The 19,988-nt window shown below is 34.4% G+C and overlaps 1 protein-coding gene across 1 annotated transcript; it reads left to right on the top strand.

Annotated features, from left to right (window-relative positions):
* The first annotated feature begins 6,644 nt into the window (after positions 1 to 6,644).
* LOC143909191 (uncharacterized) lies at positions 6,645 to 19,602 on the top strand. Its single transcript, XM_077427093.1, has 8 exons — positions 6,645 to 6,833; positions 6,914 to 9,516; positions 9,600 to 10,805; positions 10,880 to 11,141; positions 14,497 to 14,556; positions 14,657 to 17,238; positions 17,351 to 18,583; positions 18,654 to 19,602. Exons 1-8 carry the CDS (start codon positions 6,713 to 6,715, stop codon positions 18,960 to 18,962), a joined length of 8,376 nt encoding a protein of 2,791 aa, XP_077283219.1. The 5' UTR covers positions 6,645 to 6,712; the 3' UTR covers positions 18,963 to 19,602.
* The last annotated feature ends 386 nt before the right edge of the window (positions 19,603 to 19,988 follow it).

Genomic DNA, 19,988 nt, shown 5'->3' with positions numbered 1-19,988 from the left:
ATATATGTATATCATCATTTGGATGAAGGCCTCTCCAACCCGCTTCCACTCGTCTCTGTTTTGCGAAACACTCATCCATCTCACTCCGCACATTTTCCTAATTTTGTTCACCCATCTTCCTTGCGGTCTTCCTTTTACCCTTTTGCATTCTCTCGGGTACCATTCAAGCACTTATTTTGTCCACCTTTCGTCCTCCTAGCTACGTGACCCGCCCATTGCCATTTCAATCTCTTCACTTTATCCACTATGTCCACTACCCTTGTCATACTTCTCACCCACGTGTTCCGCTTTCTGTCTTTCCTCGTTATGCCAAGCATACAGCGTTCCATACTTCTTTGAGTGCATTGGATTTTATGTAGCATCTTGGCGTCCAGTGTCCAAGTTTCACGTCCATACGACATCACTGGCAAAACGCATTGATCAAAGATCTTTTTCTTCAGGCAGAGTGGCATTTTATATTTAAAAACAGCATTCATCCGTCCAAATGCACGACATCCTAATTTCATACATCTCTTTATCTCTTCATGTTTACTACCAGACATGTCAATTATTTGACCTAAATATAAATAATTATTTACTACTTCTACTGGTTTATCATCTAATGGGATGCAATCAGGCATGCAATAACTATTGAACATTAGTTTGGTCTTATCTACGTTAATTTTTCATCCTACTTTTCTACTTTCCCTGTTCAGCTGTGTTAGTCTGTTAAGTAAGTCAGCTGAATCACGAGCTATTAAAACTATATCGTCTGCGAACCGAAAGTGACTCAAGAAGCGACCGTTGATGCTTTCTCCGGCTGTGTCCCACTCCAAGTTCCTGAAAACTCCCTCAAGCACCGCATTGAATAACTTGGGTGAGATTGTATCTCCTTGTCTTACTCCTTTTCCTATGCTAAATCTATCTGTATCTGAAAAAAATTTAACCGAAGCTGTGGCATTCTTATATATTGCACCTAACAGTCTCACATAGGGTTCCGGCACTCCCTGTGTTTGTAGAGCGTTAAGTACTGCATTATAGCTAACTGTATCGAAGGCTTTCTCATAATCGAAGAAACCTAGGCACAATGGCCGTTGATATTCGTTGGCGCGCTCGATTAGTTCGCCAACTACTTGGAGGTGGTCCATTGTGCTGAAATTTGCCCTAAGCCCTGCCTTTTCTATAGGTTGGTTCTCGTCGAGGATATTCTTCATCCTTCCTGTAATAACCTTTGTGAAGAGCTTGTAGACCGTGTCACGACATAAGGTCCAAAGCTATAAGATCCAACGACAATGGCACCACGAAAGAAGATCCACCCGTTAGAATGCTCACCTGAAAAAATTTAAACCCGGTTGACCACACCTGACTCCTAATTCGATTCATTCGCCGAGTATGCTATCGAATATTATTGTTTGCTGTATTGGGAAAATAATTTGAACCTTAATGTTTTATTATCAAATGCAAAGTTTCATAATGACGATTTGCGAACCTTAGTTCAGAAGCTCTGCATACGTAAAAGTTTGGATTGCTAAAAAAAACTATTTGAAAAAAAAAATTGCTGCCCGGTTTAGAAACCCTGCTTAAAAATAAATGTTTGCGGTCCTGACTCGATGTCAGGCGCTGCAATGATTTAATCTAACATTATTATTATATTCGGAAATTAATTTTAAAAAATTTAAACCCGTCGAGTATTCAATCGAGTATCGAGTCAAATTGACTCGATATCCGATTTATGTAAATATGGAGCGTTTTATTAAACATTATTACTTTATCTATGTTTTATATTATGTTTTCGGACTTTTTGTGGTTGGACCTTTAAAAGGGTGGATGTTTTTCGGCTGGACGTTTTATTATCTGGGCTTTTTACTGTCTGGATCACTTAGCAGGTGGGCATTCTAACGCGTGGATCTTCTTTCGTGGTGCCCTTGTCGTTGGATCTTATAGCTTTGGACCTTATGTCGTGGAACCATTTTTTAAATGTCTTTAATTTTTTTATATTTTGAATATCGCTATTATTTTCACTATCAATAATTTTATACGTTGGTAAGAAAAGTCAGATAACTCGGATGGTCCATAATGAGTTAATATACAAATTGAATATTTCAAAATTGGAATAGTAACTACATAAATATATTACCAAAAAAATGAAGACTTAGAAATATTAACATAAATATAATTAAACAATATGTAGCACACCTTTGAACTACATACATACATACATATTTACATACATAAATCGGCGAAATCGAATTCCCAGTCAGATTCTTCAAAATAATCATAATTCAAAATAATCGGTAGCTTTTAATGAATTAGTGAAAAACAAAGCTATTATCAATAAAAAACATTGATAAACTAGAAAGTAAGGTGAACTGTGATAACTTATCACTGAAAAGTATTATTCTGTAACTTGGTGTTCCGGGTATAATTAATATGTCAACACAGCCTTGACCCATCCTCGCTAAAAATCAACAAAACTTTCAAAATATTTAAATAAGCATAGCATTTAATAGTGAATAAACACTTAAATGTATTTCATTGATATTTCAGGGTGACAGTGGAGGTCCTTTAGTGATGAGAGGCGATTCCGTCGATATGAAAGTTATAGGTAAGTAAATATTCGTTTTAGACATTCAAGTTTTTAAGAGATATTTAGCCTACCTACTTATCAGATCAGATTCACATTCATCTAGTAATGCTTTAAATTTGCATCTTTGCAAAGTGCTTCCAGAAAAACCATTTTAAATACGACATTCATCACATCATCTGAATTTAATATTTTTGAGCATACTCGTAAATCCTGCTAATGGATAATACAATGGTAGCTTGTACTTACGAGTTCACATTTCAAGCAATTTCTTATGGAGAATGGACCCAACTATAATGAAGTAATTTATATGAAAGGGTAACAAAATGGATACACTTTTGTGAATTGACAGCGATATACTTTATATGAGTGAAAATTTGTTCATATAACAAATAAAAATAGTATTAAATATAAGTAGTAAAATTATTATTGAATTCAAAGAAGTACAATATGTGCATATGTATATATCATATATGTATGTACTTGGACAAAGATGAAAAATGAAAAAAAACTTATGTAGAGGTAGGATAGCCAAGGTGCCGCTCATTGTTCCATTGTTGTAAATCCTTTGTAAAAAAGGTTCGGCAAACCTTTAACAATGCATTTAATGCAACCTTTGAACAATACGCTGCACCTTCTGGGTCCGGTGACTAGTAATCACTAGACATAGGATAGACACAGTGCTTTTTCCAGGAATTAGGGCGGTTTAGCTCTATTTACAAAGCTAGAGTAAAAAAAAAACGTTCGGCGAACCTTTAACAATGCAATGAACAATACGCAGCACCCTATGGGTCCGTTTTTTTTCAAGACGGCACCTTGGTTATCCTACCTCTACTAATCACTAGAGCGCGTATAGAGACCGTGCTTTTTCCAGGAATCGGGGCGTTTTGGCTCTATTTACAAAGCTAGAGTACAAAAAAAAGGTTCGGCGAACCTTTAACAATGCATTTACAACAATTGAACAATGAACGGCACGCTCTGGGTCCGCTCTTTAGACTAATCACTCACTATGTTCCCTCTCTCTTTCTCCCCTTGGAATCGTGGAAAGAAACGTGGCATATAATAATAATATTTAAAATTTAATTAATTTTTTTGAAAAAAAATCGTATTTTTAATTTATTATTTTTTTCATAACGGCCGATCACACGGAGTGCATGAGTATGTGCACCCATGCCACTATTATTTTAATACAATAATATTTCTTCAAAAATATGTATTTTTTAAATTTGGTGTGCATGTGTTGTATATAAAAATAAAAATAAAAAATTATCATTGAAAGTCTAAAAAGTGTGGATGCGATTGATAAAAAGGTTTGGTTGACGGGGCAACAAAAATGTAGATTAAGTAAAGTTATCATAAATATTATACATATGTACATACATACATATGTATGAACAGCATGATAACCGTGATGTAATGTACTAGTGCAGTGCTACTCAAACTATGGTCCGGTTCGTGGGCAAAGAAGTAAAAAAAAATATATGAAACAATAGCTTATGATAACGTTGCACCATCTCATCCATTTCATATAATAAATTACATATATAAAGACATGCCCTACAAACTCGAGATTATTCGGGATACTATGCCAAGATATAGGCGTGGATTATAAACGACTATTATCGCATGCTGCCAAACGTTAGTTGTCAAGGGATAGCATAGGCGGATCCAGAAAATGGTCAAGGAGGGGGCCATTTTGAAATTGAACATAAAAAATTTAAAAATTATGTGATTTTAGATTTGTTTAGATAGCATTACAATATATGTAAATAATAGAAGATATGATACTTACATTGTAGTTATTTTTTTTAAAGAAAACTACTATGGTGTAAAACCCCATTCAGGAAAAAGGTGTTAATAAATTAAAAGAATGTGAAAGAAATGTTTTTCAATTAATATTTGAAATTAAATTGGTCCCAATGGGGGAGGGGGGGGGGCATGGCACCCCCCTTGAATCCACTTATGAGGAGTAAAGTGCTGAAGAGAGTATTTAAGCTCAGGGATGAGATCGCTATAACTATTTCAAAATCTAAACTGAATATCCAAGCTAGCTTATTTGACACATACTTTTTGCATTTTGAATGACCTTAACCTTTCTATGCAAGGAAGAATGTCATCTTGTTTTACAATAGCAGAATATTGTATGGGTTGAAACGAAAACTAAAAAGATTCGTGTTTCAAAAGATTGCAAATGTTTCACAATTTGGCTGATATTATTATTTACGAAGGAGGCTTTTCGTTTTCCATTCTTCACATGTTTTATTTTCGATAAATGACTTCATATACATAATGTCCTCATAAATTGAATACGCCAACAAATTAAATACCTCTTTCGCTTAAATATGCAATAGTTTATTAAACATGTTCCCATTCGTGTACTTATAAAAAAACATTATATTTCTATTTCCCACCAGATGACGATCCACGAAAGGGAAAAAGATGGATACGAAATCCATTTTTGCCATGGAATGATATATTAGTTAATTTAGAAGATAAAATAATTGATCTATGTACATATTGAAGAATTAAAAAATAATTCTATGAATGAAGAATTAAAAAAGTGTTTTGAAACCACAACTTCACTTGCGTCCTTTTTGATCAAATTGAAAGCACAACTCTTCCCAGATCTTTAATACCATTTCTCAACCATGGGTTTCATTAAGACAAAATGACGGGCTGAAAACCAGACTGGTAAAAGTGACATTAAAAAAAAAACTGGTTTTAGTGCTAAAATAATAGCATTTCATATATTCCTTATTGTGCCAAAGAGATCGAAGTGAATTATCGATAATAACGCCATTTATGAGCGAATGTGTCAAGTGACGTTATATGAAGCTAACAAATGTTGTATGAACCATACTGAAGTGTTGAAAAGGGCGGTCGATAGTCGACAGGGGTGACATTGTGTCATGTTGAGATTTATTTTAGTAATTTTATAATAAAAATCGTTAAAAATACACACAAATATTTGATTATCTCCCTTTCATCTTTTTGTCGCTTGTACCAGTCTGGTTTTCAGGCCGTCAAATATCGTAATAGTGTGAATATTCATGATCCATTATATGTGGAATTGTCTTCGATAAAGCCACGACTGGATAAGTTGTCTAATGACAAACAAGCTCATGTCTCATTACTAGAGGTCGGAATCTGAAAGAGCCGGAAACGTGCCGCCTATTGTTCCATTGTTGTAAATCCTTTGTAAAAAAGGTTCGGCAAACCTTTAACAATGCATTTACAATCTTTGAACAATAAACAGCCCCTTCGGATTCCGGGCTCTACTCATTACTGTAGTCACCGGAGCCTGAGGGGGCCGTGTATTGTTCAAATGTTGTAAATGCATTGTTAAAGGTTTGCCGAACCTTTTTTACAAAGGATTTACAACAATGGAACAATGGATAGCACTGTGACTATCCTACCCCTAGTGATTACTTTAAAGCAATAAAAATAGCAAAGGGGCTGGGCCATTGTAATATGTCCAAGGGACCATGGGGCAAGACAAATTCAAAATATTATTGGAAACTGTTTTTTGCCATATTTTAATGAAAAGGGGTTACATGAGGGTGGGTACATATTTATGCATAATGTCATACTGCTAGATCTGTGAAGAAATACCTGGAAATAATGAACATTGAATTTTTACCTTAACCAGGTAATTCACCAGATCTAAACCTACTTTAAAAGTGTAGGGAGCTTCTAAAATCAATTGTTTATAGCGGTCCTAATACTTATTTAAATGAATTGAAAAAATATATTAACAATTTATTGATAAATGAAAAAATAAATGAAATGATAAAAATAAATTACGGCTGATATATGCCAAAAGGGTGTGAGTTAAGTTATTAAGATTATTTTTGTGAATTCTATTTCTAATAAATATTTGAATTGTTTTTCTACCATAAATATGTAATTTCATTTCAATTGCCATTTGTTTTATTACTAAAAATATGAAATTTCGTGAAAAAAGTTCTGTGGTCTATCCATTTTGTCACATCTCTGTACATACATATGTACATATGTATGTATAGGTTTAATGTTTGAGTAGGAAGATATACATATATTTCAACAAAATAATTATATTTTTACTATATCTATTTTTTTATCAACTGCATTAAACATTCAAATTACAAATAAAAAATAAAATTTTAACACATGAAAAGCGATAACCTTTTATATCGCCGAAAATATATATATATAAACTCGCACAATTTAAACTTTATTTTAATCACTCGGTTCCATCCGAGGAGCAGGTTCAACATGCTCTTCAAAATAGGTGAGTAATTAAAATAAATTTACACATACATAGGTAAAATATTATGTCATTAATAAGAACATATTAAATTGTATTTTCAGTTACACTTTTTACGCTATTATCTCTATCTGTGGCATCAAGGGCACCTTTCACAAGAATCGGTGATGAATATGTATACAAATACGAAGGTGTAATCAAAACAACTCTGATGGGCCCTGGATTTACTTCGCAATTCAGAACACATGCTGATTTGCATATCTCACCGCTCGAAGATGGATTGTGGATGACGTTGAAAAATGTCAAATACGAAGTCAATTCAGGAGAAAACGATTCCAAAAAATCTGAAAGGGTGGCAATACCTAAAGATTCCGAAAGCATCAATATTCCGTTCATCTACCACAGATACCAAAATGAGAGTCAACACGGCATAACCGTGCATAAAGACGACATGCCTTGGTCGAAAAATATGAAACAAGCCATGGCTAATCTTATCTTTATGGATCCACGGGTATTCAATATGGACAAACCTACCGAATTCGTACACGACGATCAACACACCTATTACGTGTTGCCTGAAGAGAACACCATAGTCGTGGAAAAGTTTAAAACTCAAGAATGTTATGACATGGCGTTGGAGCCGAAGTTCAAGCACCACATAGAGGAACATCACATTTTACCAATGGTTAAAAAGCAAAAATATAACTTCAATATAATAGAAAGTGGAATAGAGTATTTATCCATGTCACAATTGACAAATTACGACTTTTATCCTTTCAATGGGAACAGTGAGAAATTTTTTGCTCAAGTTGTACAAGATATCACAAAAGAATCCATCTCGCCTGCTAAAGGACCTCAAAAATTCAATAGAGATAATATGGCATATGTTGAAATCGAATTTGAACCACAAATGTTCTTGACGGGAAATGGCGCATACGATTATACCATGGGAAGACAACCCGTCGACCTAGATGCGCTTACCACAAGCATCAAAAACGATCTAGAGGACTTGCTGAAACACTCCCAAAAGAGCCACATCACACTATCAGAATCCCACCTTGAAAATAAACATTCTGTCGACTTTTTGATACACCGTCTGAGAAATTTGGATACGGCCCATTTGTCGAAATTGTACTCGAGTATATCAAACTTGAGCGACGACAAGTTGGTGAACGTGCTGCTGCAAGCGATGTCACTTACGGGCACTCCCAATCCATATTTTTTCATAATGGACCTCATATCAGAATCGAAACTCAGTGATGCTGTATCCGTCAATCTTTTAGAAAACATGCCTAAGCACGTGACGCAATACTACCCAAAACTGGTTAAAAGGATGTGGAATTTGATTGAAGATACATCGACTAGCAAAAATGTTAAAAGTGCAGCTCTACTTTCAATGTCTTCGATACTTTATTGGGCTAAATGCGAGGATAAAATCACAGAAACTTTAATTGAAAGATTAACAAAAGCCAAAGATGACGAAGAAAAAATTTTGTTGATGAACGTATTGCGCAACATCAATTGTGCAACATCCGATATGGCACTGCTAAATATCGCGAAGGATAAATCTATGATTCCTCATGTAAGAGCCGTAGCTATGATGGGCTTGAAAAGTGGTAAACATCATGACTTCCTTTGGTTGAATCTATTCAATACAACGGAGCATTTTGAAGTCAGAGTTATGGCTTTACATTTGTTGACCGATCCTCAATACCCTGATCACTACGATAAGGTGTTCTGGTTTGTGTCAGGTGAAGACAAAGATTTGTCATATTTCTTTAAGAAAAAATGCGAAAGCATGTCCACGACAACAATCAATCGATATGCGGAAACGAGCGCTCGCGCCAAAGAACTATTACCGAACATGGATTCGGAATCCAAAATTGCATTCCAAAGTTCAAACTACTTCTTTGATTATGTGGACTCTTATTTTGGATTTGGAACAGCAGCCTTGGTCACATACTACGGAGATCCTTTGAAGTATGGCTTTATGTCAGTTCATGTACAACTTCTAGAGCAATCAACCAGTCCGATATGGAGCCAAGACGAATACTACTTCCATGTACGTTGGACATCCGAAGAACCAAGAAAATTCCAAACTATCTACGACTATTTCAATGGCAACTACACAGGATGCATCATTGATCACTCTGTGGTTCAAGAAAATGCTGTAATGTCGTATTCTTCCATAGATTTAGATGAAGATATTTCGGCATTCGACATTTTGAAAGAATTTTTGAGTTTTGACGAATCTGACCTCGACATCGATCAGTTGCTCCACACCGAAATAGTTATACCAACAGACATGGGGCTTCCGTTGGTTTTCTTCAACCAAAGATCCGAAATTACGAAATTTGATCTGAAATTTAAAATGGAACCGAACGTAAATGTAACTTACAATTCGAATTATCATGGAAATGAAGTATATGGTTTCTCAGCTTACAATCCCATATCTAATACGTGGAATGGAATTAGACGCGTCCACACATATGATTCTTACATCCCTATCGATATTAACGTCGCGAGCATTGGTAAATCATTGAAGTTCAGAATCAATCGTGGTGAAGATCCATTTGGATTCCAATCTTACGTGTATAGCCACGTATTCCTGCGCAGCGAAAACGATGACTGGTCAAATATCAAAGCTACATGTCCTGAATGCGAATCATTCAACTTAATCACTGCAGGAGAAGACGATGTTGAAAATGTGAGTAGATTTCCTATATCAGATCTATTCATTATTTGTGTGTTTCTAATATTCAATTCTCAAAAATAATATTTGGTTTCTAGCACGTCCTTTGGCATTTAGATAGTGAAAATACCGGTTTCGACTACAAATATGTAGTATTTAATTGTGAAGAGCACATCACGGCATCTCACTCGAAACAATTAATGTTTACGTTGGAGACCATTTTTGAAGATGATGACAAAAATTTTGAATCTTTCCCGGCAGTGAAGCCAATTCTGGGCTTGCACCATCTTTGGAAATCGATGACTCTATCACCCTCGACTGGAATGTGTGGAATGGGTCTGATGATAAAAAAGAGTACAAACTATCCTGTCACTCACATAGATTTTACCGTTGGATACGATCAAAACCAAAAATCCAAAGAGACGGATATGAAGTTCGCTTACTATATGAAGAATGACGACACCTTGATTAAATCTTGGGATGTTAACTTCGTTTATACAAAAGAGAACAATACGGAATATGATGTTAAAATCAACGCTAAATCATCGAAGCCGGGCAAGCCTGATTACAGATTTTGCTTGGACGTTGTCGATAGGTGGGGTTACAATCAAATGACGTCAGACTGGACCGTTTTAATGGGTAATGATCATGACGGAAAATGCCCTGTAGACGAGTCTAGAGTGAAGATTTCAATGAGAGGTGGAATGAACGACGAATTGAAAAAAATTCATAAAACTGTCGAAAAAGATTTCCCCGATTGCGCTAAAAGCGAGTCGATACCTTTCAAAGATTGCATTCAAGGTGTGTCTTCATACCGATCATATGATATCGATGTTGAGTATGAAAAGTTATCCAAAGAGTGCATGCAGTGGTGGGTGAAAGTTTCAGACTACTTTAAATATACTTTGGCTAATGAATTCGTCCGCATGGAACATGAAGAAGATTCCGTGAAACCAGGTCACCTGAAATTCGCAATAAATTATCCGTATTATTACAGTACTGTCAATGTATCTGTGACGACTCCAATGGAAAGCTATCGCTATGACGATCTGGTATACCTTCACTATAAATGGCTACGCTATGTTGAACCTTACAGCGCATTTACGAAATACAATGACGATATGCTCAAGTATTGCCATGTCGGCAAAAATTACGTGACAGATGCAGAAGGAGGCTCTCAATATAATTTGCATTACGGAGACGACGATTGGTCAGAATTAGCCCACTCTTGCCCCAACGAGAGTGGCCCATGTTTATGGAAAATCAAAAGTAAGAGGACCCCCAAAGGGTCCTTGAGTGATATAGTAAGTTTGAAATTCCTCATCATGTTTTTATTTATTTATTAAATTTGTTCCAATCGTTTTACATTTTATTATAGATGCTCCACGTTCAATATGAGGATGAAGTACTCGAATTGACCCACGATGAAGACCTCATAATTCACTTAAACGGTGAAAAAATGCCCCTCGTATCTGAAGAGAGATACCACTCCGGAAAAAGGATCGACTATATGGTATTAACTAATAGTGTCGAATCGCATATTTTGGTTAATTTGAAGAATGTAGATTTGACCCTATATTACAATTTGAACGAAGTTAAAATGATCATGCCATATCAAAAGGGTCAAAAGTCCTATGGAGGTGAATGCAACATAGACATAAAAAACACAACCCTGCTTACTGAATTATAAAACGGTTGACCGTTTGAACATGTAATAAGTCATTTTTCAGTAGCTTCAGTAATTTATATAATCTAAAAAAAATACAAATCCGACATTGTACCATTTTACTATCAAAAGTAAAGATAGTAGTGCTGCTAAGCAGCACTACTATCTTTACTTTCTCCATAATTTATTTGCTTGTCATTTAATTTAATGTTAAAAAACATTGCCAGAATCTAGTTATGTAAATAAAATATCTTGTATTTAAATAAAAGTGATTGCCTTTATATTTGTGTTTTCCTTTTGATCTTAATATTTACAGTGTAAATAATTACTTAATTAGTTTATTTATGTAAACAAAGTACTTCATATCTAAACTGAGACGCGTCATATATTTTTATGACTGTAAAAAAAATATAAAATAGATTTTATACGAGTTTGAAATATCTACGGGTGTATAAAAGTTTCTCAAAAACAAACAAAAATCGCAATTCATCTTAAAATATGGAATGCGCTATCGTGTTTTAAAATCAAACAAAAACAATGAGTAAAATTAGTCCATTTAATCACATAGATTTGACCAGTTAATCCATAGAGTGAATGAAACACAAAATTTAACACAAATCCATCTCATTAAATTTAATGTAACTAAATTTAATGAGATGGATTTGAAGTTATTTTTTGAAGAATGACTATGTATACCCTGCTCAAATCTTGGGATCAGGGCCGCCCTTAGGAGTTCGCCCGCCTGTGTGCAAACTTAAATCGGGCTCTCTTTAATTTTATCAGCATTTGTATAAATCAAAAAAAAAAAAAAAAAAAAAAGAAATTAAAACAATTAAGTGCATGCGAGTAGTGCAAAAATCTTACCTTGGGATAAATATTGAGTGAGAAATATAGTGTTATAAAAATTAAATTAAAAAAACAAAACCTTTAGTTCTGAATAGGACGAGACGACAAGAGAGACTGAACTTTTTCAAGTTCATTCATGAAAATATAGTTTTCTACCCCAATTCCACATCTAGGATATCATACTTTCGATGACCAGCCGATACTGAACATCCTTGAGTTGAACCTTAATGCGCTTTTAAAAAGAACAACGATTATATTTCCACAAATTGTGAAGCTTATTTTGATAAAGTTGTAAAAATGTGCTATACATAAATATAATATATGTATGTAAACACTTTTTCTACATACATAGATGCTTCACGAGCAAGTTGACGATGAAGTATTTGAATTGAAGTATGATTGAAGCAGCCTCGAAATTCAAAAACTATGTGGCATCTTCTAATCGAGGAAGAAAATACAAAAAGCATGCTTGAGAGATAACAATGAATATATGTAAATATAGAATATAATTATATAAAACATTAATGTATTAAAATGGTTGCCGTTTTGACTTTGTATTGCGAAATGAAAAAACTAGATAGCAACGTTTCTAATGAGGAAACTGCGTATGAAACTACTATTGCAGTACATTGCAGTTTGATTTATGTACGTAGTTCACTATAAAATTATTTTATTGAAAACGATTAAAAAGGGAGGAAGATCATAGTGCCGTGCAAGGGTCATCAACGAGCATCCCCATCTCTGGACTATGGGGAATGTCTCTATTGTTGACCGTCCTTCACTGTTTACAAACTATAATACATGTTTTGCCTCATATAATATAATAATGATAATGATATTTGACAACGAAGCAGAGAGCTATCCATATAGTGCCGCTTTATAAAAAATAAGTAAACAAATTATTGTGTGGTAATGTCGTATAGATATATGTATAACTCTTTATAATATCAATTACATACTTACAAATATCATTGTTGCGAATTAAAATAATATATGTCGCTATAGTTACACAGAAAAAATATCATTACAGAATTATCCATTAAGATATGCACGAAAACAAAATTAATGTAAATATTCTTATCTTAAGGTAAACATTACATAAATATTCAGAGCCAATTAAATGAATCATAAAAGATGAGTGGGCTATCAACAGGTCAGTTTAATTATTAAATTAATAATATTGTTAGATTTTTTATATTTAAAAATGATAGGAAATTATTATCAGTCTGTTAATTTCTTCTAAGTTAAATATTCGCATTTGAATTATCGTGCAAAATAAGAAAATTTCTTAAATGAATTCTGTTTTCATAAAAAAAAACGATAATATTTGTCAAAAGTACAAAAATATTTACATATTAAATATTTGCTATAGATTTATGCAATAATCATTATTTATGCCCAATATAATTTTATGTCGATAAATTCATTATGATTAATTTATGTATATTTATGAAATCGTTTAATGAATTGAAAAGTAAACATGCATTTACTGAATAATACGAGCACCCACTGTAATTCTTCAATAATTATATTACATACATACATGCATATATATGAAGAAAATAAGATTTCAATTCATTATTATTTTGACATAATAGATTTAAAATTTTTCAATTACAACTACTAGAGATAGTTACAATGACTCTCAAAATTATTTAAATAAAAACTGTAGGCACTACATGGTTGCGATTGATTTTCTTCTAACAAGCTTTTTATTTTACCAATTTTTTTAGACAACTACTAATATGTTACAAACTTCTTGATCTTAAAATTAAATACATACAAAGTGTACAAAGCGAAGAGCTCACTGCATCACACGTGAATTATGCTTAAACAATCTAGAACAGTCCAATCTTTGGCCCACCGAAGACGAGTTTCTCTCATTTTCCTCATGAAAAAAGGTTTCTTTGCAGGGTGCCACGATAATAAGCTTAGCATATTTATATGGACCATTCTAAGACTTATAGCTTTTTATGACTTTTCGATATACTTTATTCTAATTTGAAATGCAGTTTTGAATCGATTTTGCTCATCTTGAAAAGTTCCATATTTCCTCGATTGGCAGGTACTAGGTCCTTTTTTTTAATCTACTTATTGTAGAATAGTTACATCCTATTTGTCGGGAAATTTCTCTGAAGGAATGGTTTTCCTGCCACAGAGCTACGATTTTAAATTTTTTGGCGATCGACAAAAGCTCCCATCTTGTTAACGCAAGCAAGATTTTGGGAATTAAAGGTTCGGTTGAAAAAAGTTAGTGAAAAAAAGAACACAATCGGGAGAACATTAGAGTTTCGGTCAAGTTGATAACTGATTAGCAAGAGGTTATGTGCATCAAAATATAGGTACATCGCGTACCTTTTTTTTTTTTACTGGTTACATCTAATGGTATTCGAATTAATTAAAAGGCTAATCAATTAAACTATTCACAATTATGACCTTTGACATCGTCGAAAAACGATATAAGGTCGCAAAATTTGTATCAGGCTTAAATTTTATCATCCGGTTCCGAACGAAGAGCATGTCCAAAATGCTCTTCAAAATATGTGAGTATTTTATTACCATAAATTTAAATTTTCGACTGTTTACATTGATGACAATTTTTGATTTGAATTTGTTTATTCAATAAATTAATTGTATTTTCAGTTACGTTTTTCGCGCTCCTGTCATTATCTTCTGCTTTGCGAGTGCCATTTGCACACAACGATGATTATGTATACGACTACTGGGGAAAGATCGTGACGACCAATAATGAACCTGATTTTAATTCGTACTGCACAGTATGGGCTCAATTGCACATCTCACCACTCGAAGATGGATTGTGGATGGCATTAGAAAATGTCAACTATGAAGTATATTCGGGAGATACTAACAAAGACACCGCTGAAAGGGCACCGTTTCCCGAACATTCAGAGAGCATCAATATTCCGTTTATCTACCACAGATACGAAAACGAGAGTCAACACGGCATAACCGTGCACAAGGACGATAAGCTCTGGTCTAGGAACATGAAGCAGGGCATCGCTAATCTTATATTTTTGAATTCACGGTCATTCACAGAGAAAGAACCTGCCGAGTTCATACATGAAGATAACCACACCTATTACGTGCTCCCTGGAGAGAACAACATAGTCGTGAAAATATTTAAAGCCCAAGAATATTATGAGCCGAAGTTTAAGACATTGGAGCCAAAATTTAAGCACCACATAGAGGAACATCACATTCTGCCATTGTTCAAAAGGCAAACATCTAACATCGGTGTGAAAGGAGATCGGTTGGAGTTGATATCCACGTATTACGAGGAAACCATCGAATTCTATCCATTTAACGGCGAAAGTGAGAGGTTTTCCAGTATTGTTCAACAAACCCTTAAACAAACTTCCGTAACACCGGTTAAGGAACTTCAAAAAATCAATAGAGATAATATGGAGTACGTCGAAATCAATTTTCAACCAAAAAAGAAAAACTTGGATAGTGGCACATACGATTTCACTATGGGAAGGCAACCCATCGACTTAGACGCACTTACTACAAGTATCAAAAGCGATTTGGAAAGCTTGTTGCAGTTCTTCCAAGAAAGTCATATCACACTTTCAAAATTGTATCTTGAAAGAAAGCACTCTATCGGCTTTTTGATACATCGTCTCAGAACTTTGGATTCAGCTCATTTGTCGAAATTGTACTCGAGTATATCAAACTTGAGCGATGGCAAGATGGCGAACGTGCTGCTGCAAGCGATGTCACTTACGGGCACTCCCGATCCATATTTTTTCATAATTGACCTTATTTCAGAGTCGAAACTCAATGAAGACGTGTCCGTTCAACTTTTGGAAAACATGTCTAAGCACGTGACTCAATACTACCCAAAACTGGTTAAAAAGATGTGGAATTTGATTGAGGATAAATCGACTAGCAAAAAGGTTTATAATTCAGCTGTACTCTCAATGTCTTTGATACTTTATTGGTCCGAATGCGAGGATAGAATGACCGAAACTCTAATTGAAAAATTGACCAAAGCCGAAAACGACGATCAAAGAATTTTGTTTATAAACGCATTGCGCAATATCCGCTGTGAGAAATACGATATGGCTATTTTGAATGTCGCCGAGGACAATTCCATGGTCCCTCATATAAGAGCTATGGCTATGATGGGCTTGAAAAGTGGTAAACATCACGGCTTCCTTTGGTTGAATCTATTCAATACAACGGAGCATTTTGAAGTCAGAGTTGTGGCCTTACATTTGTTGTCTGATCCTCGATACCCGGATCACTTCGATAAGATATTCTGGTTTTTGTCGTCATCTGAAGACAATGGTTTGAAACATTTCTTTATGAAAAAATGCGAAAGCCTTGCTACCACAACTATCAAGCACTATTCAGAAGCGAGCGCTCGCGCCAAAGATCTAATACCACAAATGCAATGGGGCTCGAAATCCAAACTAACGAATTCAAATTATCTATTTGACTACATGGACTCGTCTTACGAATTCGGAGCAGCAGCTTTAATCACATCCTACGGAGATTTAACGAAGCACGGCTTCATATCTGTTCACGTCCAACTTCTACAGCAATCGATCATTCCGGTGTGGAGTCAAAGCGAATACTATTTCCATATACGTTGTCCAATCGGCACAATGAAAAATATAGAAACGATATTAGATATTATGGATGAAGATTTTAACGAATGCGTCTTCGATCGCTTAACGATTCGAAACGAAGATGTAATCCAGATTGCCAAACTGCCGATCGAGATTATGGAACAGCTTTTGAACTGGGATATATCTGATCTCGATATTGATCAGCCCCTCAACACCGAAATCGTTATCCCGAACGCCATGGGACTTCCTATAATATTCTTTAACCAGAAATCACAAATCAAGAAGACAAATGCGAAAGTGGATATGACAAAATGCGATGTGAATATGAAATATCATGGAAATGAAATATACGGCTTCTCAACTTACAATCCGATATCGAACACGTGGCATGGAATTAGACGCGTCCACATTTCGGAAGCATACATCCCTATCGATATTAATTATGTGCCCAATGATAAATCAGTCAAGATTCAAATTAAGCGTGGAGAAGATGCCTTTGGATTCCAGTCTTACGTATACAACCATGTGTTCATGCATAGCGCCAATGATGATGAGTCAATTATCAAAGCATCTTGTCCCAACTGCGAACCATACACCATCATCACCAAAGGAGACGAATCTATTGAAAGTGTGAGCATATTTCTGATACTTTTATTTTTAACGTAGAAAAAAAACTAAAAAATATGTGAAATTCACATTTTACTATCTCACATTAATATATATTTTTTTTATTTATTTTCAGCATGTCCTGTGGGAAAACGACGGTGAAGATACCGGCTTAGATTGCAAATTGGCAATATTTGATTGCGAAGACAATATCACAGTATCACATAACAAACAAATAAAGCAAACGATCCAGACCATGTTGGATTATAGTAATAAAAACTTTGAGCGCTTCCCGGCCGTGAAGCCGATTCTAGCCTTACACAATCTCTGGTCATCGATGATTCTCTCACCGAAGACTGGAATGTGCGGAACTGGTCTGATGATAAAGAAGAGTAAAAATAATCCTGTCACTCACATCGATTTGACCGTCGGAATCCAAACAAACACATCTAGTCCTAAATTTGAAGAATCGGATATAAAGCTCGCTTACTATTTGAAGAATGACGAAACATTGATAAAATCATGGGATGTTAGCTTCGTTTCCACGGAAGAGAACAATACGGAATATGATATTAAAATCAACGCCAAATCATCAAAACCGGGTAAGCCTAATTACAGATTTTGCTTGGACGTCGTCGATAAGTGGGGCTACAATCATATGACGTCACATTGGACCGCTTTAATGGGTAATGATGCTGACGGACAATGCCCTAAAGACGAAACCAAAATTAAGATATCGATGAAAGCCGAAATGAATAAAGACTTGAAGGAAATACAGAATAGCCTTGGACAATATTTCACACTTTGCGATGATAGAAACGACAAGTCTCTAGGTGATTGTATTCAATATTTATCTTCATATCGCTCATACGATATCGATGTTGAATATGAAAAATTGTCTAAAAGTAGCAAGCGATGGTGGACAACGATTTCAGACTTTTTCAAATTAACTTTTTCTGATGAATTTGTTCGTATGGAACATCAAGAAGATTCCACAAAACCAGGACACGTGAAAATCACAGTCAACTATCCGTTTTTCTATGACTCTATCAACGTTTCTGTAGTAACCCCAATGGAAAGCTACCGCTATGACGACGTAGGATACGACTCATTGAAGTGGTTACCATATGTTCTACCTTACAGCGCTTTCGTGAAATACGGCGATGAAATGCTCATATATTGCGAAGCAGGCGAAGATTACGTGAAAGATTCACAAGGAGGCTATAAATTTAAATTGAATTACGGAGACGACGGTTGGTCACAGTTAGCTCACACTTGCCCCACCGGGGATGGTCCATGTACGAATAAATGGAATATAAAAATTAAGAGAGACTGGAATGTCACAGATAAGAGCACCGAGAATGATATAGTAAGAACGAATTATTGTTTGAACATTAAAAATTAATCAAATAATTAAATCATTTTTTTATTTTGTTTAGATGGTCCACGTACAAGCCGGTGATGAAGTACTTGAATTGAGCTACGCCAAAAATGACCTCGAAATTCATATGAATGGTAAAAAAATGCCTCTCGTATCCAAAGAAAGGTACCATTACGGGGAAGAGATTGACTACATGGTATTATCGGATACGGAAAAGTCGAATATATTGGTTCATTTGAGGATCGTAGGTTTGACTCTGTTTTACGATTCTCTGAAGGTAAAAATGGTGCTGCCATTCCAAGAAGGTCATACATCATATATGGGACAATGCAAAATCAATCATAAAACAAAAACGCCAAATTTTTAAAACCGCATGAATAAATTAAAGAACCTTTATTGAATCATTAGACAGTACATAGTAAGAAGTTTCAGAATCAATAAATTTGTCATTCAATCTATGAATTTTCATGTAGGTATACATATGTATGTTACAAATAGCATTGTCGTTCTATTTATGTATTAATCAAATTATAAAATCAATAAATATGTTATTTATTTAAAAGAAAAATATCGATTTTTCAATGACTTTTAAATATCAAATTGAACCTTTTTTCAGTCGTAATTTAAATTTTCGATGTTATGTGAAAAAAATATCTGAAATTGGTATCAAAAAAATTAAATTGATTGCTTCTCAGTTTGTCTATTTATTTTAGTCAAAATTGTTTCCATTAGTAACTACCTAAGCTTGCCTTTAAAATTTTACACAATTCATATATTTTTGCAAATTATGTTTCTTATTTTAAAGAAGCCGTGCCTACGGACTTACATAGATATAATACATACATCATACATACATATATCTGCATATTCGAAAATTAATCTTTTCTAGCGGTCATACTAATCATAAAACTGACATTATAATTAAAAGTACGCCTACTATCTTACCATCGGTATCTAATTTCTAAATAAAAAAGTTACTTTCGATTTGATTAAACGATTATCATTTCAAATGATCGCAATTTTTGGTCGTTTGCACAAATTACAACCAGATAACTTCCTATTCAAAACATTTTGCAGAACATGTATATCTATATTAAAAAGCATACATATATGTACATATGTGTATAATGTGTGATTTTATTCTAATATATTATACATATGTATATGTAGGTTTTGTTTTAGTAACTACGTATGTACAAATGTGTGCGTGTGTTTTGTATTTATGTGTTCATTTATAGGTATATTTTAATTTTTTGTGGATACTCGATATGAAACTAAAATTAAAATTATCAATTTCAAAGAAAACATCACCATAAATTCATAATATACCTATTAAGCGACAATAATAATAAAGTTTATCAAGCAGAGTCTACGTACATATGTATGTATGTAG

The sequence above is a fragment of the Arctopsyche grandis genome, chromosome 3, assembly GCF_051622035.1.
Source record: "Arctopsyche grandis isolate Sample6627 chromosome 3, ASM5162203v2, whole genome shotgun sequence".
NCBI classification, from domain to species: Eukaryota; Metazoa; Arthropoda; class Insecta; order Trichoptera; family Hydropsychidae; genus Arctopsyche; species Arctopsyche grandis.
Note: the sequence above shows the minus strand (reverse complement) of the source record. Positions and strands in the feature narration are given on the sequence as shown.